At 35.9% G+C, this 26,692-nt stretch overlaps 1 protein-coding gene across 2 annotated transcripts in view; it reads left to right on the plus strand.

The window, feature by feature from the left end:
• The window catches only part of PHIP (PHIP subunit of CUL4-Ring ligase complex), a 106,803-nt gene that overhangs the window by 36,639 nt on the left and 43,472 nt on the right, over positions 1-26,692 (plus strand). For both annotated transcript variants that reach the window (XM_014870196.2, XM_014870197.2), the window contains exons 14-18: positions 1,157-1,310; positions 2,258-2,392; positions 17,388-17,516; positions 22,525-22,750; positions 25,688-25,825. In XM_014870196.2, the coding sequence (XP_014725682.1) occupies positions 1,157-1,310; positions 2,258-2,392; positions 17,388-17,516; positions 22,525-22,750; positions 25,688-25,825 (782 nt within the window). The remainder of the gene's footprint in view (positions 1-1,156; positions 1,311-2,257; positions 2,393-17,387; positions 17,517-22,524; positions 22,751-25,687; positions 25,826-26,692) is intronic.

Raw genomic sequence — 26,692 nt, forward strand, 5'->3', positions numbered from 1 at the left:
ATAAGCTGTAATTTAGTTAGATGTTTAGATCAGACATTATCTTGTCAATTATGGAGAAATGCAACAAAACATAGGTATCAAACTGTTGGACAAGAGTGTATAAAACACTGGTACTTTGATAACAGACAGTTATTCTCAGTAAAAATTCTCAGTTTTAACTGATACTGGGCAAAAGAGGAATGGATTCTTCATTGTAGTCATAAATGCTGAATTTATCTGAGAAACTGGAATGCTCATTTTTAGTAGAGCACCTATAGCAAAATTCTGTTTTATCCTTGTGATGAGAGGAATAAGTGCAGTTGCAAATTTGGTCTTTTCTGCACAAGAACAGAATCTTTTTTTCAAAGAAAATGAAATTGCTGCACTGAAAGGAAAGAGTGAATTCAGCTTATAAAGCCTCCTGGGTTCTGCATTGAATTTAGAAGGGAATTTGGCTATAACTACATTTTCTCTTATTGAGTTTTACAATACATACTATTGTGCAACGTGCTGTTGTGCTTACTATATGGAAGATTCTGTATTTTGTCTGCCTGCTTAGTGGCAACATGCTATTATTGTGCTTGGTTGATGTTTTCATGGAGGTAAATGTGCTAGAGAATTCAAGGGTGATTAGTCTTTAAATCACACTGGCAAAAATGTAATTTTTGAGTATTCCGATAGATTATATTATAGATTGCTGTTGTTTGGGTTTCATGCAAGATTAAGTGCCATTATTGCCAATAGTAAAGTGATGTCAGGGTAGTGGTGTAGTACTAAATATTGCCTGAAAATTTAGATAATTTAAAGGTATAGAATACTTCTCTCCATATTGAGAACTACTTATTATAAATATTCATTAGGAAAATTTAATGTTACTTGGTTGATTAATTTGGTTTTTTGTTCTTTAGATGTCACAAAAATTTCTCTGGCTATCAATTTAAGTAAGTTAGGTCATGTATCAGAGGACATTTTCTTGAAGATCCTTTAGTCGTTGTTTAAATATCTACAATTCTTTGTGATTTTATGTGCTACATTATAGAAAACATCTTTAATTTCTCTGGGGTTTTTTTAAGAAATATTCTTAAAAATGCAGCAAAACACAAGTATTTTCACTTGTAGTGTTAAACTATTTTGGCAAAGTAGGATTACACTGAAATTTTTTACTCTTTTGTTTTAGACAAAGTTTTCAAGGAGTGGAAGATAAAATCACAAAGCTGAAAGTCACCATGGTGGCATGGGACCGCCATGACAACTCTGTTATAACTGCAGTTAATAATATGACTCTGAAAGTCTGGAATTCTTTCACTGGCCAGCTCATTCACATTCTCATGGTAAGGTGTACCATCTTGATTTATCAATCTTGAATGCAGAATTCATTTATACATCATCAACATTCCTCCTTATATGTTTTATCCTATCTAAAAACTGCCTTGACAAATGTTTCCAGACAATTGAAGCGTAATAGAGATGTATATCAGCTGCTTATTAGAAACTAAAAATTTAAAATTTTAAGTTGCAAATAACCGCTGCTGTTCAAGATGTCTGAAACTAATTTTGGTGTTTTTTTTTTTTTTAATGGAGCTCTATCTTGAAGGAGAGAAGGAAACTATTGGTTTTTTAATCTTTATTTAATGTGATGTTTTGAAATATTATTAATGGGTAAATTTACCCTCATAACCAGAGACACTTCTGCAACCTAATCATTGCATGAGTACAAAAAAAATCAGTCTTCTAACTAAAATAAATCGTCTTACTAATGCTTGACACTTCTTTTGTAATTGAGAAAATGGTTAACTCTAGGCAACTGATTAGCGTTAACCTAGAGTTAATACTCTCATTAGAGATGGAAATACTTAATGCAAATCTCTAAAATATAGCATTAATTTTGAAGATGTTCTCTAAGTTATATATTTCATTCTTTATGAGTTTGAATTTAATTTCTAACTCATACTCTGCTGAAAAAGAATGGAAATCTGTGGAATATTAAGACCCCAAGATACATACCAAGTGTTGCGGACACTAATCTTTTTAAAATCCTGGTGGAAGCATTGGGACGTTCTTGTGAAGGTAACATACTTGACATACTACATAGTAAGGTAAAATTGCAGCTGGAAAGAAAAGAGTGTAACCCACTGCTACCAAAAATAAAAACGTGGTTAAAGTAGTTTTTTTGCTGGGTGTTTTCATAATGTGACAGCTGTTAGTGTTACTGTGTTGAGTCCTTGGGTAAGAATTTGAGACAATACTCTTTTTCATTCTGCCGTGTCTTTATTTTCAGGGACATGAAGATGAAGTGTTTGTGCTTGAACCTCACCCGTTTGATCCAAGAGTTCTCTTCTCTGCTGGCCATGATGGAAATGTCATAGTTTGGGATTTGGCAAGAGGGGTCAAAATCCGGTCTTACTTCAACATGGTAATTATTGTGCTTTATACAGATATGCCAAAGCAATCATTCTAAACCTTCTGCTTTTAGTACATTCTTATGTAGGCCATCTTGAAGTATGGTTTATGTATAGAGCAAGATCTGGTGAAGTCACAAGAAATTCCTTTGCAGTACAGTGGGGCAGAGAGTGAATCTGGAAAATGTTAGAAGTTGTTTCTTTGGCTGTATTTCATAGTGTTTTGTTTCTATTTGCTTGATCCACACAAAATTGGAATGTCGTCAGAGATCATGTATGAATTCCTACATTGTCAGAGATCACGTGTAAGAGACAGGGTGACAAAGACCCTCCTTTTGTGCTCTTTTTCCTGCCTGTGGAGAGCCAAGGTGGAATTTGATTTATTTTTTGCATTACTAATTCTTAATCTGGCTAAAGCTGCTCAGGAGTCTCCTGATCTCATACAAGGTTGTTGTATGCTGCCTTGGCCCATTGGATGGAATACTCTCAGCCTTTCTGTGTAGAGCTCCTCCACATGCAGGTTTCAAATTTGGTCTGTTCTGCACTAAACTAATTCTCCTGCAAGATGAATACAATAGGTATTTTCATCTGTTTCTTGATATTAAGTGGGTCTTTGTCTGTATCTTTTTCCTCAAAAGGGTAATGATGTATTGTGCAATTCAGACTTTGTCTTATGGACAAAATTACAAAAGCCACAATTATTTGGAATGCTTGAGAGCAGGCAAATGGGTTTTAGCTGTAGTGTAATGGCAGTCTTGGAGACCAGCATAAAGATCATCTGAAGAAGAGACCTACTACAGATAAGTTTACAAAAAGATAAAGGATATTTAGAAATGAACTCAAGCCAGGAAGGTCACTGAACCTAAAGATAGGTTTTGAGATGTGCAGTAGAGTTCATAAGGTCTTTGAGAAAATGGAGCCAATCTTAATCAGAAAGAGTGCAACCTAGATTCCTTCAGCAATGACTGAGGTTAAGTAGTGTTCTCTCTGCAGTGATTTCTGTAACTGAGCTTATGAGGGATCCAAGACAATCATATTGGAGCTATGAGCATGTATCTTCATTACTTGGTGCTACTCAATTTTGCCAGTTGAGGTGTATGTTCTCATGACATGGTTAGCTTGAATTGAATTTCCAGTTCTACTTCCAATGGATGTATGATGATTTTCATGGAGTTTAGGTCAGAAGACTCTGAGCTTATCTGCTCTTTTTAAAGCAAATCCATTTAAGAGCTATCAGAATCTAAATTACAGGTATTAGGCAGCCCCCAAAAGATTGGAAATATTTATTTCAAGAGTGCCAGGCAACATAAACACCTAAAAAAAGGTAGTAGTCACATACATTTTAAGATCTTTGGAGTCAGAGAAATTAGTAGAAAATCAGAACATCTTAGCAGCTAGTAATCTGTGCTTTATGCTAGAAACTAATATGAGAAAGTCTGCCTGCTGTGTGAGGTAAGGGGAATTGTAAATCTGGCAGTCAGTTCATCTCAAATCAAGGAATTACACTGTATGAACTAGCTATGCAAGAGAAGCATCTCTTTATGGACTGAATATTTCACCAGCCAGTCTTCTGTATTTGATGCTTCAAAAGACATGGGTGGAAATTAGAGGTTTTCTTAGGTGATGGGTGGCAGGCAGAGGACATTGTGCAGTCACCTCTGCAGAGGTGCAAAGTGTTCTGGTTTGCTGCAGGAGGGCATGAATTCATACAGAGTTACCAATCTTCTCTGTTTCCTCTATGGCAAATCAAATGGTAAATATCTGTTTTACAATTCAAGAATCTCTCATTATCATTGCCTGGTCTGTGGTACCAGAAGTAGCACTTGGTGATTTTCTCGTAACAGGAGTTCCTTGAAAAATGTTGCAGAACATGGGGGAGTTGGTTGAATTAGCAAAATCATAGATGATTGTTGGTTTAATGTTAGTCCAGTCAGGTATTTCTATCCTAGATGGATTGCTTTGTACATCTAAAGCCTTGTGGCAAATCCCTAAAGTAGAGTTGGGTATTTTTAAATTACTTTTTACCCTGCTCCAAATGCCTTCATTGTCAACATGAAAAAAAACCCAACCCAACAAACAAACCAAACACCACCCCCCCAAAAAAAAACCCCACCACAAAAAGAAAACAAAACACCAAGGGATGCAAGCAGTGTCAGTCTTAATTCTTTTATCCAGTCAATGAATATGAAATTTCAAATAAAATCATAGTAACCAAATACACTGTTTTGTATTTAACATAAACTGATTCCTCCATTTATTTATTCCTTGCTGGCTGCAATTTGGTCACCTAGTGGTCCTGCAGAATGTCCTTTCCCAGGCTTTTAATCGGAAGATTTGCTGTTAAGTCAATTGTCATAATTGTGGTTAATTTGAAGCATCTTTGGTCTGTTTGAAGCATCTTTGGTCTGTTTGCCAGATTTTGGTCCTTATCATTAATAGTAATCTGAGTCCCATAAATGCTGTCACATGGGGTACTCTCAGTAAGTATATATGCTTTATATATTTCATGTTTTCACTTCCAGTCTTAATTTTATTTGGTCTAGTTGTGTAAGTATTGCATAACTTGGTGTTGGAGTCCATGGACATTCAGAACTGGTTTAATTCAGTGACCTGAGTCACCTACACTCAGGGAGTATATTCAATATGTCAGAGAGTGAAATTTGCAATAGAAATATCAAGAGTGTGAAGTTAAAGTATTTTAGGCAATTTTGATATTCAGCAAGATGCTGAGATGGTTTTAAATTGTACGTGCAGATACAGGTGTTTGGGTTTTGGCCTATGTCATATTTGCACCAGTCCTGACTTAAGATAGCTGCTAATGAAAAATGTGTTCTTGGTGCATTATTAGGGCAGTTTCATCTGCTGTATTTCCCAGGTACAAAGAAGCATTCTGAAGAAACAGAGTAATAATTTTTAAGTGGTTCCTTTAGCCAACTGTTTCAGAGTTTATGTATTTCCCAAAAAGAGTGTTGTTGCTACAGAAGAACAGCGCAGACTCTTGTAAATGTTTAAATCGTAGTTCATTTTGCTGAGGAGTGTATGAGCTGTAGGTGTCTTGGTGGATGATCCAGGGGAAAAAATACACTGAATGGTGGGCAGTCTGGTGAAAGCAGCTGCATGATAATGTACATAAAGATATATTTGAAATGCAGTCCCTTACTCGAAGCTGCAATGAGGCATCTGGATCCCTTGAGTGGTAAGGCTTTTCCAACAATTGAGTGAGGTCCTTGCTTTCCTAAAGGAGCCTACAGGAGCAGGTAGCACTTATTTTTTGGGATTACCTTAGCTGTTAGACTTAGGAAATGGAAGACCTAGATTCCGTTATATCCTAAGTAGTAAAGCACTCAATTCAACATCTGCTGCTTACTCAGGAGAGCATCTTGGCTATAAATGCCCTAGACAGGACTTCTTCCCAGTTTTCCCAAGCTGTGCCACTATGGAGACAAGTGAATCTGTAGCCTGTGGATTAGACACTGGCTAGATTTCTTGGGTATACAAATCATATTCTAGGTAAATTACAAAATTGTAGAAATTCTTTGCCTCCAGACAAGCCTGTGGATTTGCAGGATTCCTGTTCCATCAGGTCATAAATAGAAAGTGTACATCACTCACTTCTTCTCATAGCATTTGTTTTCTTTCAGGTGTTCCCACTAAATTACTTCCCAGTAGATCTGATACTGTTGGTTTGTTAGGAATGCCAGGGTTGGCACTTGGATGGCATATGCTGCAGCTTAGCCCCTAGGCTTTAGACAAAAGTTTCTCAATGCTGAAAGCGCATGAAGGCAAAAAAAACTACAGGGACACAATATTATAGATCTAAATGGAGATATCTGGTGATGTTAGGTGGATGCATGATTGGGTTTTTGTTGGTTTTATAATTTAGACATTAAGTATTGATGTTCCTTGAGTTCTGACCCTAAATAGGTTTGTGGTGTTACAATGCTGCCCTGGATTGTTAGTTTTTGGATTTAGGCAGTTTCACTTAAGCACACTTTTCTCTAAGCAGTACCTCTTGAGGATGGGCTCTGCTGACCCAGACTGCTTGCAAAAAGCATTTTGTCTGGGGCCTTGGAGAATAGGTTTCTCCTGTGATAAAGCTGATAGTTCTTGTCCTGTGAGTGGGCTGCCCTAGAAAAGAATATTGAAGGAAGTTTCCTGGGATATGAACAGGCCTGTAGTTCTGTTCTTTCTCCTTTTTTTTTTTTTTTTAATTTTAGTTTTTGTTTGTTAATTTTTAAAAAATAATTTGGTTTATAGCATAGATTTATGGACAGCTGCAGGAACATATGGGGACTCCTGTTACTTTAAAGTATGTTTTTGAAAGTATGAAAGTATGCTACTACAGTAGCAAGAATGAAAGATTAGGGGAGAGCAGGCATTTTAAAAATTTTTGTCACTATAGAATTTTGGAGTTCTTACTGTGTCTTTGAATGCTGTTGCTTTGCCTGAATCTGATACCTGACTAGGCAGATTCTGTAAGTAGTCATTGTAATTACTGAAACAGGATGCCTGTGTTTTGATAAAGATGAGCCTTATGATGCTTAAGAAAACTTTGTGTAACGTAGAAATTAATCAAGTAGGAATATTGAAGCCTTTAAAGAAAAAAAAATTCTACTGGACAACAGACTTAAGAAAAAAATACCCAGTGAGAACCAATAACAAAAGATCTTTCATGACTAGGTGTTGTTCTTGTGTCTTACTTGATTGACTGCCATTATGAGTCTCTTCTTTGAGAAGTCAGGCTCAGCTGTAGCCAGCAGTCAGCCTTCTTATGTCTGACATAATCTGTGTGCCTTGGGTGCCTCCTGTGTGCTTGACAGCCTGTCAAGGTCAGCCTTTTGCTTATTTGTAATCTTAATGTGTTCCCAGTTGTGAAGTGTTCGTCTGGACTGATTCTTGTGACATTACCTCAGTGCTAAGAGAGTCTTTCCGGGCACTGTTGTGTGTTAGGGTATCCTTAACACGCTCTGGGTGGTAGTTCCAGAACTCCCTTGGAACTCAGGGCTAAGATGGCCTTAGTTCTTCCATTGTATTGTGAGGAACGCTTTGAAATGCTGATACAAAAAGAAATTTTTTTTACAATTTGGTATGAAATTCACAGATCTGAGTACTTCAAAACCCTCCTACTTTTGTGACTATCTGACTTGCTGGAAGGCTAAGCCGCCTTAACCTTTGACACTTATACATCACAGTATGTATATCTCTAACTGTTGAGAATTGTATGATGAGTCTTTTTCTGAATGCCAAAGCATGTTTCATGACAGCATATAGAAATACCAAGGGTATGTTTCAGAAATGCATACAATTTGAACTCTAAACTAGTTATTTGAAACAACCTTCTGATTCTTTCGGAGGCAGAGGAAGAAAAAGAAAAAAAAAATCTAACTGAACCTGCTCTTCCCCTTTCCCACCTTCAGCTTCCTTTGAAATGACAAGTAACTCAGTTATATTTGTGAAAGAGAAGCTTTAATCTCCCCCAGAAACACCACTGTTCTCCTCTGTGTAAATGCTTACTCTCCACTTAGTAAATGGTGCTTGTCCTGGAAATCATATTGGTAGTTCAAGAATAGCAGGGTAACTCTTAGTGCTTGAATTGGTATTTGCCATCCTTATGTCCTCTTTCCCACTTTTAAAGAAATGATCAGGAAAAAGAAATAAAGCAAAATAAACCTTTAAAATTGCAAGGCCTGAGGGATGCCTGTTGCATTGCTACTGGAGAAGAAAGAGGCCACAATTCCATTTCTTGGCTGTTTTTGAAAGACCCTGATCCTGGAACTAAGATAAGCTCTTTCACTGAGACTTAGAAGGACAATAATGTCTTTGATAGCTGTAGTTCATTTAAGGTAGGAAGAGGCTTCTTATAGGTCCTAGGAAAAAGAATAGTGATTTAATTTTTAATTTTTTTTAACTGGGGCATATTTTGCTCTGAGTCTCTGTATCAAAATCCTAGCTGTTTTCTTTGTTTCTAGGCAGTCTTCTGTTAGAAGCTCATGATGAAGAGTCCCACACTTTCCTTTAAAATGCATTAGTTACATTTTATGTAAATAGACATTGTATCCAGAACTAGAAATCTTGTGACTTGTGATTTACATGTGCTCGTAACAATGTTTTAATTTTCAACAGGTTATGAAACCTAGACCTTAAATATGAACATTTTTTAAAGAAAGTAAGAATTTACAGGCTTTAGTGTTTATTTGAAAAACAGATTTAATAGCTTATTCAAAGATGTGGTTAGTGTGATGAGCATCGTTTCTCCCATATGTGTCAAAAATCAAATCAAAACAGGTACAATGTGAGCAGCTGAATTGAAAAGTGACAGTTTTCTAGTAAGTTAAAGTTTTGTGGTTGCAATCTTTATATAAATTTAGCAGCACATTATTTTGTCCAACTTCATTTAAGATTGTCAGCCCAGAGGCAAATTACTTAAAATTTTAGGCTAAATCTGGATTTAACTTCATTAACAAAGATATGTTTCTTTTTTGGATTTTTTTTCTTCTAAATTAAGATCATGGCAGCTAAAAGAGAAATAGTGAGGAAATTTGTTTCTGAAAGGATAAAAGAACATATTACTGGAACCTTATGTAAATAGTTATGGATTCTTTCAGCAAGATAAAATTATATGACTTGGTGTTATGTTACCACATCAGAACTTAAATGTGGTCATTCTCTTTAACAAATGTATTAATAGGGAATAGCGACTCTAAAGTTATTGGCACTGAAAAACTCTTTAAAGAACTTATATATAAACTGTTGTTGAACATACAGTGCAACAGGTATAAGCTACTTCATCACATCTAACAAACTTGAAAGGCTGATTTTTTTTGCTTATGTTCTTGGCAGGAGTTAGAAAAGTTCTGCAGAAGTTAATAATCCTTAGGAAAAAAAACCAAAGCCAACAAAAACCCCAAACCAAATAAGAAAAAAACTCAGAGCTTTGCAGCAGGGTAAAATTGTTAATGTCTCTACAAACGTTTTAACTATAGAATTATAAAATACGAACACCTTCTACTTCCAGCTATAGAATTGTAAAATTTGAATGCCTTATCCTGTCTTACCAACTTGACTCTTAGGTTGAGTTGGCTTCTGTAATGTTGTCTCAAATATGATGGTTCAGTGTTTGTTATCAGAAAGGTGAAAATACTGAGCTGTGCTTGAGAAAGCTGGTCAGGATTTCCTAGCAAGACATGAAGACCAGGTATTTAGCATGACTGACTTAATGTAATTGTTTTACCACAAATTCAAGAGGAAATACCCCAGAGGGGAAAATTTACCGCAGCTTATGTAGTTTTCAAACAAACATGCATAATGCCTCTCTCAGTGCTATTTAATTTTTAGAGAAAGGGTTATATATTGGTACTTGAAAAATCAATTAATTGTAAATTAAATTTCTAATCTCTGTACATCAATGTCAGGTACATGAAGTGAGACAGTTGTGTAAATAAATTTTGCTAGATGTTTTTGAAAAGCTGTAGTGGTTATGTCTGGTTATTCCTGAAATACTGTTTGTGAAGAACAAAAGATTTACTTTGCTGGGAAATTTCTGTGTGCCTACTTGAGAAGACTCCAGCATCTGCTTTGTCACTTAAAGGGTTACAACATTACTCTATTTTTAACAGTTACCGCTGCAAAAGTTAGATAGAAGAAAAGATGTGTTGGAAGGATCTTGGAATGGTGCAGGACCACTCATTAAAACTTGTTTACTTTCAGCTTTTCTCTAGTAGCTTTCATTTGACTGTGTTCTAACTTATTATGCAGTGAAGAGTGTTTTCATATGATCAGGATAATATGCTCACAAACTTAGTTTTGGATCTCTTGAGCTCCTGGCCAATCTTGAAGTTATGACCCAAGCTCTTATGACTATGCTATAGTAAAGAAAAAACTCTGACTTGTATTGCTCCTTAGTTTTCTTTTTCCTGTTGTTTCTTTATTGAGAAGCCTTGGGCTGAAGAAACAAAAAGTAGATTTGATAAGGTTGTTTTGAAGGTGATCTCTGAAATTCCTTTATTTCATTTGATTGCCTTTGAATACAATTGGAGCAGTAGAATCAGGAAGCAGATACTAACCTACCTTGTAAGGTCATGCTCATCTGGCTATGTGATGATTATAGTTGTATCTCTCTAAATGCTGCTTTTATTTCAAATGATGTAGTAGTGAAACATTATGCTTGGATATGCTGGCATAAAACCAGGAAATGGGGTAATACATAATTCAAAAAAGCAATAATTGTATTTAAAACATTAAACTTGTTTTTGAAACTGAAAATGCGTATTACCATGCATCCAGTGAGAAAGCTTTGAAGAAAGTGAGTACATTCATTCTAATTTTGTTTTACATTCAATACGTGAAGTTACCATGGTGAATATATGCTTTTTCAAAGACAGATACAAGCAAATGTGTATAAATGTAGATAAGTTTTTTATATTATATGTTAAATACATGTTATATACTTTAAAAAAAGCAAACAACCAAAACACACAAACTCAAAAAAACCTCAACCCTAAAATCATCTCACACAATGATGTTAAGGTTGAAAGTTATGGCTACACAGAAATTAAGGAATAAGTTTGCTGAAAATAATGTCCAAGTGTTTTGTCCCCAAGTTAGTGTGTAGCTAACTGATTGTTAATAAAGCAGAGTTGTCTGGTGCTATTCCTGGTTCCATGCATTTCTTTCCAAGTCCTTAATTACTTTTCCAGGATGTGTGATAGTTGCATGGCATGATTCTTTTTTAAGCTTATATATTTTCTCTAATTTTAAACAATGTATCTTTTGAAAAATTTTAATAGAAACTCTTTCTTAGATTTTGAGCACTTTGGATATGTTGTATATTGATTTGGAGCTATTAGCATAAGCAGTGACAGAAGTCCTTGTGTGCAGAACTTGACTATAAAAAGGTCAAGTTGAAGCAACCTACAAGAATTTTCCTGATTTCTACAGTGGAAATTGTAGAGGGTATAATTTTGATCCTATTAATGGAGAATCTACAGTACAGTTGAAGAATCAGACTGTCTGGATGCAGTGATGTGTTGGTTGTCTCCTTGCCCAGTCTCTCTGCCCTCTTTACACATTTTATGTTTTTATATAAATCAGTCAGAAGTATTAGAAACCCCCATGGAGGGTGTAGTAGGAATGTATTTCATAATGGCAATGATGTCTAGTTTTTGTGAATTTGGACACACACATTCCCTGTTAATGACTGTTTAAATGTTTTAGTGCAGTATAATCCTTGTTTTGTTTAGAATTTACTGTCAGTGTTATGGCATTAACTGATTAAGTTCAAAAGGGTTTCTTCCTGCAAGTTGTCAATCAAGCAGAGACTACTGAGTTGCAATTGGATTTTTCTGTGTGCTCTTGCTCCTTCAGAGAGCTGGCTGTTGACTGTCCTTTATTTTTAGCTTTAAGTGGACACTTCATTAAAGGCAGTTCCTATGCTATGGCTACTTATGTCTATGTATCTTAATGTTTTTCCTGCCCCATCTTCTGAAGTCTGACCTTCCACTGATCTGTGTGATGTGGTTTCTTATTTTCTAATTCTACTTCTACTTTCAATGCAAACTGGCAAACTCCAAAACCGTAATAGCATTATCATATCATGTACAACATTGTTTCCTTTCCTTTAAACAGTAAACCTATCAGGCCTACCTAGGTCTTTGGTAGCAACTACTTGATTAGTTTTAGGTTAAATGACATACCAAAAGATTGGAAGTGCATGTCAAAAGAGCAGTGTTCCATTTAGAACACCTCAGCAGAATGCTCTGCGTGTGTATTTTCTGCTACAAGGTGATTTCTTTTGACTAATGTCAAAAGGGCACATCTCTTGCTTATATGAGCAATGTATTCTAATTTCCAGTGGGAACTAGATATCTGAAAATAGCGTTTCTTATGTTGTGGCCTTCATAAAGTCTTTCAAATTCAGTGGAATTATATGGGATTGTATTTTTAAGTCAGTTTTGTAGTTATGTGAAATACAGAATGACATAAGTAAGGCTATGGACGCATTTTTTTGAATCAGTTTGTCTGTAGTCCTACTGAAATGGATTGCAATTTTTGAGAGGTTCTACCTTTGAATAAGAGCACATACTGAGAAACAGATTCTGGAGAACAAAACCAGCATAATGTGTTAATAGTTTAAAAAACAACAAAAAAAGCCAGTACTGAGTTTGCCGGATATATAATAAGAAACATCTTTAACATTGACCAAAAAAAGTCTGTAAATAAATTTATGTATATAGCCTTTACATAACTTCAGGCACCCCATCCACAGGGTGGGTGACCTATCAGACTTTTTAAGTAATAAATCTATCTTTCAAGACATATGCTGCATTCTTAAATAAATAACTGACTTGGATCGTAGGAAGATAGAAACATTTGCAGTAAATACGTTACTCTGAATTTAATTACTTTCCGTCTTCTTCCTACAATTTAATCTCTTGTTACTGCTCTGGAAGTAGTGTAGAAGATCTGCTGTTTTTTTATAAACTGGCTTTAAAAGTAAGTCTGCTTTCCACTCCTCCAAATGAGTAACAACCTCCTTTAACTTTGCACAAAGTCCGTAGTTAATTTTTGACTCTTGGAAGCATGCTGTGATGGAAGATTTTTCCTTCAAGCAAAGGAGAGCACAAACCTGCAAAGGAACTTGTAGATACTTGGAGGCTGATTTGACTTGAACAGTTATGATGTAGTTTCATCACTTATAAAAGAGCTTTTTATAACAATTAGTGCTGCTTCTTTGCTAGTTTTAGAAATTTGTTCTAGCATGCCATTGTTGTGATCATTAGAATCTGAATTTCAGTTTTCAAATTTGAATGTTGCATGTAACTAATATTCATTTGGTCCTATGCATGTAAGTAGAGAAGTTCTCATCCTCTTTAAAGTCTTTTAGTCTAATTCTCTTCCTGCTAAAGGTCTTTAGTATAGACATACAAAATAGTCCTTTTTCCTTAGTGTTCATATAAAGAAGCTGAGCTCTTTGGTTTTGTTATCATGATGAGTGGCTCTATAACTGTTCTGCTTAGAATTGACTTAGCTTGAACATTTGAAGCAAAAATTATGTGTACTGCTTTGGAAGACTTTGTTCTTAGCATTGTCTATTTGTCTTGCACATCTGCATTTCGTCTTCTGGAGGCACTTCTAGTCTGGTTTAGAATTGCAGTTTTCTTGCTGCATTATGTGTCATATGTTGCTAAGGTTACACAGTGATCTTTTTCCCTGTGTTTCCAACTAATTGTTTCAGTTCCTTAATGTGAAGGATGGATTCTACCTCAGGCTAGTAGAGGCTTTAGTTCACTGATTTTTTTCTGAGTTTTTTCCTTTAATTTTTTTTTTTTAACTGTGCTGGTGACTTGTCTTAGAAGATGTTATAGAAATATGTAGTGTTATTTTATGTAGACTGAGTTTCATTATTTTTTTTCTGGCAGTAAATGTGTTAGTAAGTTATTTCTAACCATCTTATTAGGTTCATGCTCTGTTGCATTTTGTGCTGGTGGCTTTTAATTCCTGTCCCAAATCTGTTCTCAGTGGATGATTCCCTAATGTTCATTTCATCAAAGGGCTCTTATTTTTTCTTTAGTCAATAACAGAAAGGCCTGACTTGAGAAACTTTAGTGATGACATCCTTTTAGCTTTGTATGTCTTTCCAAAATCAGTAACTCTTATCATTTCTTTATAAAGTTTACCTACTCTGCATTTCTCCTATTAATCCCAATCATTTGAATCAAATTTAAATATCATATTATGCCCTTGAAATCTAGCTAGATTGAATGAGTTATATTTTCTTAGCATTAAAAAATTACTTATTTTTCTGAAGAAAGTCTGTTAAATTTCTCTGGTGCTCTCTACTCTTTATCAATTTTCATCTTATTTGAATTTTTTTTACCTTCTTTTTCTCCCATGTCGTATACTCTCCTTGAAAAGTAGGGTGTAGCTGTTTCATGCTATATATTGATAACAGATCAAAAAGACTTATTATTGTGCTTGCTATGTAGGTGTTATTATTCTGTTTTGATACAACAAATAGTTTTTATGCATTTAAGACATTGCTTTGTGTACAAGCTTGACAGCTCTATTCTTCCTGGTTTTGGGGCAAACGATAAGCTTTCTTCAAAACTGAGAGGAAAAGAGTCCTCCATTTTTTTCATTCTCCTATTTCATCAGCATTCCTCCCTTTGGGCTACACCAATGTTCAAGTTTCCTTGTTAGAGAAAATATGGGCAAACTGGACTCTTAATTCTTGGAGCTGAGACTAAAGATAATCTTTAATTAGACCTCATTGTATAGCATCACTGGTTCTTCCCTGTTTGTAGCTGAAAAATCTTTGCTACTTGCTTTGCTAACAGGAGTGTCTTAACACGTTCACTTTTCATAGCCTTTTGTTGTGACACAGCCTCTGTTGAAGCACTGGAACAGGATGACAAGAGAAACTGGGGACTCCCCATCCTTGAAAGTATTCAAGGCCAGGTTGGATGGAGCTCTGAACAACCTGGTCTAGAAGGTATCCCTGCCCGTGGCAGGGGGTTGGAGCTATATAATCTTAAGGGTCTTTTCCAACCCAAACAATTCTGTGATTCTGTGACAGCTCTTAGTTAACCAGTGCTTTTTCTGTACATGGGAGCAGTCTCTTCCCTTCACAATAGATATCCTTATATGCAGCAGGGGACGGTTCCAGACAGAATAAGCACTTTGTATCTTCTTGGGATACAGTCTTTATGTAGTTCTTGCATCTTTGATTTAAAGGGGATGGAGAGGGGAAGGCAGCTTCCTTCTTGCTGAGATTCTTTATCTAGCCTGCTGAAGTAACAACTTCACTGATTTACTACAGCTTCCCTTTTTGCAACTTAATGTTTAGTTTCTGTTTCAAATTACTAGCTCCTCTGTGTTAGCTTTATTATGGAAAAAATTCTGTTGTAAGTTGTCACTAATCCTGAAATAGTTTCATTGAAAAGCAAATTCTACTGGGTAGCTTTGTTCTTTAATTTAGAATAGTAATTATATCATGGAAAGTTGTCCTCAACAGTAATTTTTGTTCTTATAAAAATCTTTATTTCCAAGTATTTGAACTTCAGACTTGAAGAGTTGTACTGAAAGGTCTTAGAGTTGCCCTTTCTGGAAGCACTTTTAAAAACCAGATTCTGGGCACGATTAGATTAAAACTATTTACATTGTACTTGCTCCCAAATAGTAGAAGACTGTTCTTTTCCTTTACATAAGAAGGTTATGTTTTCCAGTTAACTCTCTAATTTCCAGGGGTTTCTTGAAAATGGTCCATCTGAACCATTTCTTGATGGAAAGGATTAAAAAAACCATCATCTTGGTACTTGGATTTTTTTCCTGTTTCTCGTTTTTTCCCTCACCATGGTTAGCAAATAGTTCTTCCCACATGTATTGTTTTCCTTGTAAAACAAAACGTATTAAAAACTTAGGCTGAACCCCGAAATTCTATTTATGAAAGACTAGAGCATTAGGAAGCTTGACACTGATGTTTCCTTTGTTGGAGGGAAGGGTAAGGGAACAGAAATCTGTTATATCTCTAAAATATTTCTTTTACAATTTTTTTTTTTTTTAAATTTCTGCAAAGCTGATTATTGTGGTGAAATTCTGTCTGCTTTTCTCCTGCTTTCCCGAACTGTCTCCCGTTAATACAGTGACCTTTCTATATGCAAAAGCAGCACTAAGTTGCAACTTTGCTATGGTAGTTGGATCTTGCTTAGACTAAATTAATTCTGCATTCCTGACTGCTGTGATGTTAGTGTCACTTGCTTGAAGTTCTGTTTTTTATTTTCCATCTCTTTCTGTGAGATCCTTCTGTTCATTTCTTCTGGAATAATGGGCAAAATAGAACATAAAACTTGCATTGGTTTATGTTCCTCTTTTACTAGTCCAAAAACTCATTTGCCTTTAGGGAAATTACCTGTAGTAAGGAAGTCCTGAAAGCAATAGATGTAGCAGCCTCTCACTGGGGGGATGTGCAGGGGTGTGGATTTGTTGTAAGACTGTGGGGAAAAGATTTAGAATTCTCGCCTTTGTCTCAGCCTGTAAGAGAATGAAAACAGTACCTACCTCACAGGATTTTTGAGGCTTGATGTGTTAACTTTTTAAAATAATGCTGATGGCCTCTGGAAGGTGCTGCAGAAGTGCATAGTGTTACTGTCTGAAGGCTGAATATTGTTGTGTTTTGCTTTTGTTTTGTTTTTTTTCTTCCCTTTCCTGGCAATATATAGGCCTGCCACAGTTAGGGAAAGAATTTTGTCTGGTGTCTCTTTAAAGAAAATGCAAAAGTGCTTTGCTGGGGAGAATAGAAAGGGGCTTTCTGAAGAGGTGCTGAAGACATGAAAATTCAGAGTGGTGATTGGTCACCTCTGCTTGATTGACAGGTTGCAGGGAAAAACAAAAACCCATTTGTTCTGGCTTAATGGAACTGGAAAACAGAAAATGAGTATCAGGTAAAAATTCCTTTTTTAAAATCTTTGCAGTTCTCCTATAAAAGGTGGAGTTTTTACGCAAATTTACTCCTTCCCCACTCCAATAAATTAGGAGTAGGAGCAGGTAGTTGTTAAGCTGTGTAATGTGGGTTGTCTGTCAGTGTGTTTTCCAGGGGGCAGGTGTTCCACAAACACCACAGCAGCCACTGCTACTGGGGTAGCTTAGCAAGAAGGCAGAGGATGGAAAGGGTGTAGTGACTAAGCCCTGAACTGGGCCCAGCTCTCTGGTTAGGTTCATTAGCAGGACGTTCAAGGGGAAGCTTTTATTTTCACTTCCTATACTGTGCCTGCTTTGTGGATAAAGTCTGTCAGTTTCTACTGCTATCAATTTGAATCTTTCATGAGCATTATTACAAAATTCACTGGAAAGTGAATAGCTAAAAAAGTAAGCTTTGTTTTAAAGTAACTTCCATCTAGCAGTATACTGTCATACAGATTTTGTAAGAACTTTCAATGTCAGCACCACAGTTTTGAGACTCATAATGAAAATTATTAATTTCTGTTAATTATTTTCTATGTTGATGTATTTCAGATTGAAGGACAAGGACATGGTGCAGTTTTTGACTGCAAGTGCTCTCCTGATGGACAGCATTTTGCATGTACTGACTCTCACGGTCACCTTCTGATTTTTGGCTTTGGTTCCAGTAGCAAATATGACAAGGTACAGTGCAAGATGTAAATCAAAATGTTTGTCTGTGTTGAATGCATTTGTGCAAACTTTTCTTCAGAGCTTCATTTCAAGAGGGCATATCTTGATGCAATTTTGAGCCATTAATATGGGATGTTTTGGATGTCTGTTGTTGACAATGAGATCTCTTTCACTGTCTTTTTTTTAAATTATGGAAACATTCTGTTAAGCTACTGTTCACATAGGAAGTTCAAAATTATAGTAATAGCAATAATTTAAAAAGAGAATTCAAAATTAACCAGTAACTGTCTATTCTCTTAAGTGACAAAGTTACACATATCTACTAATGGATCCACATAGATAATGGGAATAAGCTGCAGTGGAACTGATAATAGTTACACATTTTACTTGAAATATTTCTTTTCTGGCTCCAAACTAAGCCCCAAAAAATGAGTGTGTAACAGAACTAATTCCCGCTATCTGTATTTAAATATTGCATAGCCTGTGGGAGAGTTATTTATAAAAAATGTACTGTGTTTTAGTGATGCAATTTTATGTCTGTTAATGTAGTACCATCATGGATGCCTTTGTGCTTACACAGCAATATTCCACCATTAGTGTGATTAAAATATTATATCTTTATTCTAATGTCATAGTCTACATTGTGTATTCTGAGTGTGGGTGTCCTGCCACAGACCCTCATGACTGTAAAGATATGTGGTGTTATTTTTTTCCTTTGTGGATGAACATGCTCTGGGAACCATACAGGTTTGGAGTGTCCACAAGATCTTAGTTCTTCTTTTATCCCCCAGGAAAGAAATGAAGTGTGTTCTCTTCTCCCTTTTCCTAAGACTTAAGTAGACCTATCTGCTCCATTTTCATCTCTGCTTCTAGTAGCTGACACTTGAATGCTATTGGTGAAGTGCTGTTTTTTGGATCTAGCCTCCTGCTTTGGATCTTTGGACTCAGGCTGGTTTTGAAAGCATTTTAGCAAACAGCAGTGCAGAGGGACCTGAAGGAGGGAGAGCAAAAGGAAACAAGCTTGTAAGCGACTGGATTTCTTTCTGTAGTCTTACAGAAGGATTTGCATTTGGGGATTTATTTTTTCTTCTTGTTTCTCAACTATGATTTGAAGTCCTCAGTACTAAGCTGCTACCCCTCAGTTATTACTATCTATGATTTCCCCTTCCATTCCAAATAAAACAAATAAGTAGAGACATCACAGGCAAGGAAAATCAGGATTATCAGATAATTTTCTTTGTGTTTCAGGATTCTTACTGTTCCTGACTTTAAAGCCTGTTGTAATAGGTACATTTTTCTTACTATGTCCGTGGATTGATTATTTCAGGTTTCTTTTTCTCTCCAATTGTTTTGGAAGTATGTTGTTCTCTGCTACTTTGAAATGTTGGAAATGAAATTGAAACTGTGAGTCTTTTGGTCTTCATTATGATAGATCAGAATTTTTCTTTATACTGCCATTTGAGAATTTACCTGTGAAGGATTAAATCTGTTCGTAGAATGAATATAGCTGCTTTTCCCTGCTTGAATTCTACAGACCCTTTGCTCTCTTGGGGTTTTTTGCTGCAGCTGCTGAGAAAAGATTGTTTTAAATTTTTCACTTATTGAATGATTTAAAATAATCCTCTACAGCTGTTGCTGTGCCAATGTTACTCTTGGCATTCTTGATCATAGAAGAAATAGGAGCAAATACAACTTGTATTTGTTGCCACTTTAATCTCAGTCTTCCACTCACAGAAAACTCAGCTTGGAAGTGTCTGGTGTCTTCCATGAGTGGTTTCATCACCTCCGTTTTTGTCTGACCTGATTTATGGGAAAATGTAACTACAGGTAGGTAGGTGCTGGAGATGGTGGGGGTTTTTTTCTGTTTTTCTCCCCTCAGATACTGGAGAGGGTTTCAGACATCTTGTCAGACTGTGATCTGGTAGGATGTGTATTTTTTGGCCTTTAAAGTGTTTCCCATCTCTATGGGGAAATTAATTTTACAGAAGAAAGAAGAGTGGTAACCTGTTCTGTATTCCTGCGTTTTTGAAATGGCAGTGATTATAGCTGAGATAGTGTTAATTCCACTGAGAGAACAAGCTCTTGTTTTTCTACATCTTTATTTTTCATGGTATGCTCACATAGTATCTACATTTCCTAGTTGACTGGAACCAATGCCTAGGCTTTCTTTCCCCTGCAGTGTGAGCTTGGCCACAATGAAGGTGAATGGGGTGGGGTGTTTGTTTTTTGTTTGGAGTTTGTTTTTTTTATTTTGGTTTGTTTTGGTTTGGGTTTTTTTTTGTTGTTTTTGTTTCTGTTGGTGTTTTTTTTTTTTTAATATGATACATATTTTTGTGAATTTGTGAATTAATTATTTTCTGGGGAAAATAAAAAAATACATGTGCTGTTTGTTTGGGTTTCCTTGAGCTAATCTCAACCGAAATCTGAGCGTGTCATTATCAGAGTTGAGCCGAGTTCGCTGTCAACAGGGCATGTGCACTTCAGGAGGTCTTGATTAGGTGGAAACTTGTCCAGGAATGCCTAGCAGTTCTAAAGTGTAAGGTACTATTCTATTGATTTTAAATCATAGAATATTCTGAGTTGGAAGGGACCCACTAGGATCACCAACTCCTAGCTCTGCACAAAGCACATCATGTGCCTGAGGGCATCGTCCAAATGGTTTTTAATTTTGGCAGGCTTGGTGCCATGACAACTTTCCTAGGGAGCCTGATCTCTGAGCTTTCCAAGGCATTTCTTCCTGCAGACTGCCCAAACCATAGTAGTTAGCTGCAAGTTGGCAGTTCATGTACAGTGGATTGGTACAGGACTGGGGAAAACCTCTTTATGTAACTGCACCCATTTGGAAAAACTGAGCATGCTATAGAGCTCAGACTTTGTGGAAAGCTTTCTTTTGTGCTCATTCCCAAGCTGGGTTTGTGAAGTCATATGAATAGAAGACTCATATGCAAATGGTAGTGTGATAGCATCTTATTGTCGTGAATTTGATCTCTAATAGTATATAAACAAATAAGTCTCATTGTTAGTACTTCTGGCTGGTTTTCTGATGGAATGTCTAATTCTTCTGATTTTTCTCAGGATAAGATATTTTCCTGGATTCCAGTAGGGATATTCTACCCGAGAGTTGTCCTGACCATGTATTCTCCAAGAAATGCCATGTTATCTTATGGAGTAGAAAATTGTTTTTTACTCTATTATATGATTGCAATATAGGGTACACAGAAGTGTAGTTGCAACAAAGTCCCTTGTGATCTTGTACCAGGTCTTCTTTTTGCTTGCTGGCAAAACCTGGGATGCAGACTACACTGTTACAGCTAAGACACAACATAATAAAACTAAGATTGTATGACCTTGCCATCGGGAACTCCTTCTTTCTCAGTGTGGGAAGTACTTAGTAGGAATACTTATACTAGGTGTAAGTAATGTATATTCTATTATGATTTTCAGAGACATTGTAAGTCCTTCTAGGGGGACCTCTGTCTCTATCATATTGAGCTATTGTGAGATGAAGAAACAAAAGTATTAATCAAGCCTTGATTCTGTCAGTCAGACACATGAAAGCACCTTTATCTTTTTCATTCATCCTCTGTTAACAAGGACTCTGGAAGCAAGATTTAATCCAGTTGGATTTTTACTGCAGTGGGGTATCACCTTGTCCATATGCATTTTGTAAGAGTAGTCTTTTGAATCTATAAAGTGAATTCTTTTCCATTACATCTTTCTCTGTATCTTTCCAATTTCTTCCTGTTGTTATGTTTCTAAGTTTTTGTGAAGTCTAAATCCCACGATTCCTATTTTTTTTCCCAATTCTTTTTTAAAAATCCTCTTCATATGGATGCACTTTCTGATGTTATAATTGACAAATGTCTGTTGTCATCTTTGTTTTCTGGTCTTCTTGGTTCCAGGACGGGAGACATTTGTCATTGAGAGATCAGACCTCTGAGTAGCTGCTATAATCTGCCTTACTGATTTCTACATAACAAGTTGCATGATAGAGCATACTCTCCAGAGATCAGAGGATGTTCTATGACAATTTGGGCATGCCCCTCGATGCTCAAAAGATGAGATTTTTTTTGACATCTCTGTGCATTGAGTCAATAATTTAATTGTTTTTATACTGCACTGGAAATCTTAATTTGTGTGAATGATGATTTTATTACTTGAATTTCACTTGTTCATGGTTCAGCTAAAAACATGGGCTGCCACAGGGTTTCTTTGCCAGTAGGTAGTCTTGGGATGTGTAGTACATGCATCAGCTTCTCTTTATTCACCTTTTCTTTTCTCCTTGCACTTCAGTATCTTTCTTATTGCACAATACTGAGATACATGTGCCAGCGAGGGATGGAGCATACATCTTTTTGTATTTATTTGGACAAAAAAATTCTTCAGTCTTGAGGGTCTGTGGAAAGTCATCTATAATAATAAAAAATTAGGAGCGGGTGGACAGAATTAAAAAAGAAAATTTAGTGAAAAATTCAATTTTTATCTTGGCTTTATTTTATCAACTGAAACTTTTTCTGATATCTAGCATTATAGTAAAGGTATACATATTTTGATGGTGTTAAAATATTTGGCAATTCCCTGATGTAATAAATATTTTTCCTAGTTTTCTGCCTGCACCATATCTCATAAGTCTGTGACACAATTTTTTATTATTAGAAAATTTTGTCATATATTCAGACTATAGAAGAAAATTTATAAACTCTTACATTAATGCTGTATTTGGTCAGATATCTTCTGGTAGTTAAATATTACCCCATTCCCCTCTTCTTAAATGCTTCCCACTCTCAAACATGTGGATTATTCTCTTTGCGGTGTAACATAGAAAAGAGTGCTTTGAAACAAAATAATAATGGAGTCATTCAATTTTCCCTTTTAAACTGACATAAACACATCAGCTTATAGCTCTGTTTTTTGCAAAAGTGACCATGAGTACCATTGTTAAAAATATTTTTGGCAGTTCTCTTCTGTATGCTTTTGTAATAGGTTCTTTAAAAAAATTACAAAATGACTTTGTTTACAGATAGCAGATCAGATGTTCTTTCATAGTGATTATCGGCCCCTTATCCGTGATGCCAACAACTTTGTCCTGGATGAACAGACACAGCAGGCTCCACACCTTATGCCTCCCCCATTTTTGGTTGATGTGGATGGCAACCCTCATCCTGCAAGGTATCAAAGACTAGTTCCTGGTCGTGAGAACTGCAGGGAGGAACAGCTTATTCCTCAGATGGGAGTGACATCTTCAGGTATGGAAAATTTCACTTCACTGAACAGTAGTCTTATCTAGTTACCTTCAGTTGCTCTACACTTTCACTTTGTCCTTTTTCTTTATTTATGGGCATAGTAGTTCGTGTAGTGTGGAAGAATTGCAGTGTCTTTGGCACTGATTGCTTGTGACAATTTCATTTGCAGTATTGTCATCAATCAAGTTGGCACTAGTTGATGCTACAACACCAGTTAGCTAGGAGTTCATTTCGTTACTGGAGCAATGTACAATGCTGTGTGAGTTCTCAGTTATCTCTTTGGGATAAGATTTCCTGCTTTAGAAAACCTAGGAAATAGACTGATCTTCCACAGATATGTTAGAAAAGGTAACATCTACAAGAACAGAAAAATGAGAAGACATCTGAAAGAAGCAAAATTCTGTTCCTTTTTAGTTGAAGACAGTCATTAATTTTAAACTATGGTGATTTGGTTAAAGACCTGAGGACTTGATAAAGATACAAAAATCTAGAAATCTTGAAAGTTTTATTCTCATGCACATGACATGAGAAGAACACACATATATTGGGCCAATGGCTGGCTGTTGGAAATTGCTTAAAGGTGTTCCGCATGGGTAGGGATGCAAAAACAAGGCCTGCTTATTATTTGTCACTAGTTTTATATTAGTATGAATAAGCAAACAGTGACTGTTGAAAGTAGCTTTAAATGTTTTCAAAATAAGCATTATTAACTATTTGGATATTCTTCAAAAGATGTGAAAACTGACTGTTCCTGTAAATTGGAGTTTATATGTTCCTGATACTTAAGCCTGTGGTGTGTCAGACATTCCAGGAAGGGTAACTGAGAGTGTTTTTTAACAAAAAAATCTCTATCCTTATTTGTAGCCCTCAGGATTATAGGGCAGTGAATATTTAAATATTTTTAGAGGAGGATTTACATATTTCTTCCAAAAATACAGGAAGAAATGCTAGCTGAGAAGCAACTGTAAGAAGGAAAATATCTTTCCTGTTAAATGTTAATTTCTTGGCTAGTGGCTTTGAAAAAATTTTGATTTTTAGGGAAGGATGCCACTTTACTTCATTGTTACAGTTAAAGTGTGAATCCATTGCATCGTGAAATTCTCCAAATTTGAAAATGTCCCGGGCACATCCTTCAATATATCTTGAAACAAGTCAGACTCTGCACACAGACCCAACAAAATTAAATTTAGTGGTCTGTCTGCATGACACATGAATGCCTATAGGAAGATGATGTCCATAGCATTTTGTTTAATAGCAGGGAGCCATCTGCCAGCTTGATAGGTGATGGAGAGACACAAGACATTTTTCTATCTTTTTACAATATAGCAACAATGCAGTTGTATGCAGACCTAAACAGCGTTTATATATATGTTCCCTTCCACTAAGGAAGTTCACTTTCTTTCTGGAGCTTTGTTGTGGGATTTGATGCATCTCACTCAGAGCACTGACAATTTATTTCTTGTTAAGTTTTCTGTAGGGACTTGTAAGAGTAGGGGGAATTCGGATAGTAGTACTTGATTTACTGCCTTGATGAACATGAAGCTCCTTCAAACCAGATGTTTTGGAAAAATCAAGTATACACCAGTATCTTTATTATGTTATTTAAAAAGAAACCACTTGCTGTTTCTTGCTAAGACATTGTCTCACATGCTAGATACATAAAAACATTCATTTTGTTTAGATAGCAGTTTCCTTATTTAAGCTCATTCTTGGGTTAATAGTAGTGTTTCCCATTGTTCTCAGTAGACAGTATGTCTGCTCACGAGATTAACAAATTGATCTGTCTCACTCACGTGACTTAGAAAACATCCAACTGTGGTGCTACCAGATCTCATTCCATTATTCCAGGGTTCTGCTGCTTTAGGGAAGTTGACTTCAATAACCTTTAAAGCCTGAGAACACGATCTTAAATATGTTTTTTTTCTACATACTGTAAAGAGATAGCAGCTTCTGTGCAGCCACACAATCAAAGCTCTTCATTTCATAGCATAATTATTGTAATATCTAGTCTTTGATCTTGAAAAATGCAGTAAATATTGTGATATTTCTTTGGAATCATGCTGGAAAAATAATTTCTATATCTTGTTTCTTCGAACATTGTTATTCCTCATTACCAAGTTTTGCAAGTTCTGCTTCTCTTTACTAGAACTTCCCACCATTCCACTCCACCATCTCACTATTCTGTGTGGAGATGTCTGACTTCTTTTTGAATCAGTACTGTAACCCTTGTCTTTTTCTCTTTACCTCTCTGTTTTTTGTGATCATTGTAAGTATGAAAGCAGGTTTTGTGTTGTTCATGCTTATGTGCAGTGTATTTTGCTTGCTGGAAACAGTAATATCACCTTGTAATCACTTTTTTGGAACTGTTTCCCATCTTCTGTTCACAAGACCTACCCAAAAGGAGGTTTCTTGGCTGTTTTACATACCAGAGAAAATTACCATTACTTGATCTGTGTGGTCATTATGTCCATGTGGAGCTCAATTAAACATTTTTACTACTTGGTGTTCTACAGTCTAGATAATTATTTTCTAATTCAGTTAGACCTTCTTGATGTAGTTCTTTCATTGAAGCCTATAAAGTGTTTTTTAATGCATTTGAGGCAGACTAATTTTTCATTTGAACAATTTGCATTGACTGAGCTGACAAACAACAGTTGTATTAAGCTTCTGTGGCTTGCTGGCACTTGATCAAATTTAACCTTTTATTAGAAGTGAAATATGGTCATCTTGACCTTGCTCCAGAAAATATAATGCTCTCAAATATATAAAGAAAAGAAGTTGTCTTCTTTTAAGAAATGGCTGTTAGAAAAATAAGCATTAACCCATAGTTACGCATGTGAGAATTTACTGTACTTGTTTCAAAGCTTAGATGAACTGTCTGTAACATGAATTTCCTAAAAATTTACATTTGTGTGTTGTTCTGTATATTTTACTTCACAGGATTGAATCAAGTTCTTAGTCAGCAAGTAAACCAAGAAATTAGTCCATTGGATAGCATGATTCAAAGACTTCAGCAAGAGCAGGACCAGAGACGTTCTGGGGAGGCAGGAACCAGTAGCACCAGCCGGATAAGCAGAGGTAGGTCACTGGGTGTTGGGGCTGGGAGTTGGAAAGCATAAATCCCTTTATATTGTCCATGATCTGTGCATTTTATTAAACTAGTAGAAAGGAGGTATGGAGTTGTAGAAAATAGTACAGCTTTCCTTTTTTTTTTTCTTTACCTTTTGCAAAATGTTGAAGTTCTTAAGATTACAGATTTATTTTTGCTATTGTCTCCTCATTCAGGGAATTGCAGGAGCTGTGTTCCCTTAGAAGTAATTACCCTACTGTTTAATCTGGAACTGGCCATCTGGTTGCTTGAAATCTGATTTTTTTCAAATAAGGACACAGGAGGAAGAAAAGTGGAAGAAACCACTTGTTTCTCTGCAAAGTTGTTCCAGTTTCAGTGTCTTGCACTAGAGTACGCAGTAGTTTTCAACATTTAAAAAATTGTGGTTAGCAATCCATTAGAGTAAATACGATTAGTTTGTGTGAGAAAGGATATGGAAAAATGTTGATATTTTGATACTGTGTAGGTGTTCGAAGGCTCTTGCATGTCTGTGTGGTTTTGTTTTGGGTTGGTTTGGTTATTTTTAACCCTTGACCATTTCAGTTTTTGTCTGTAAGTTTTACAGCTTGATTTCTAATTTCCAGTGTTGAGGCTTCCTTTTTTTTTGAAGGTAGAAGACTGTTGAAAGGAGTACACTGATTCAGTGAGATAGCTCACTGTTTTATAACACAGATCTAGAGTGCAGTTGCAATAATCAGCTTTGCATAAATGTTTTCAAAGGTATTTTTAAAGAAGCAAACATTTGCTTCGCTTCAGATTGTTGGAACATCTGCTTCTTTTCAATGTGAATTTTTAAACAGAGTGATGCAGCCCAATAGCTGTTTGTGCCTGTGTTG

Source organism: Sturnus vulgaris, chromosome 3 (genome assembly GCF_052056855.1).
Source record: "Sturnus vulgaris isolate bStuVul1 chromosome 3, bStuVul1.hap1, whole genome shotgun sequence".
Lineage (NCBI taxonomy): Eukaryota > Metazoa > Chordata > Aves > Passeriformes > Sturnidae > Sturnus > Sturnus vulgaris.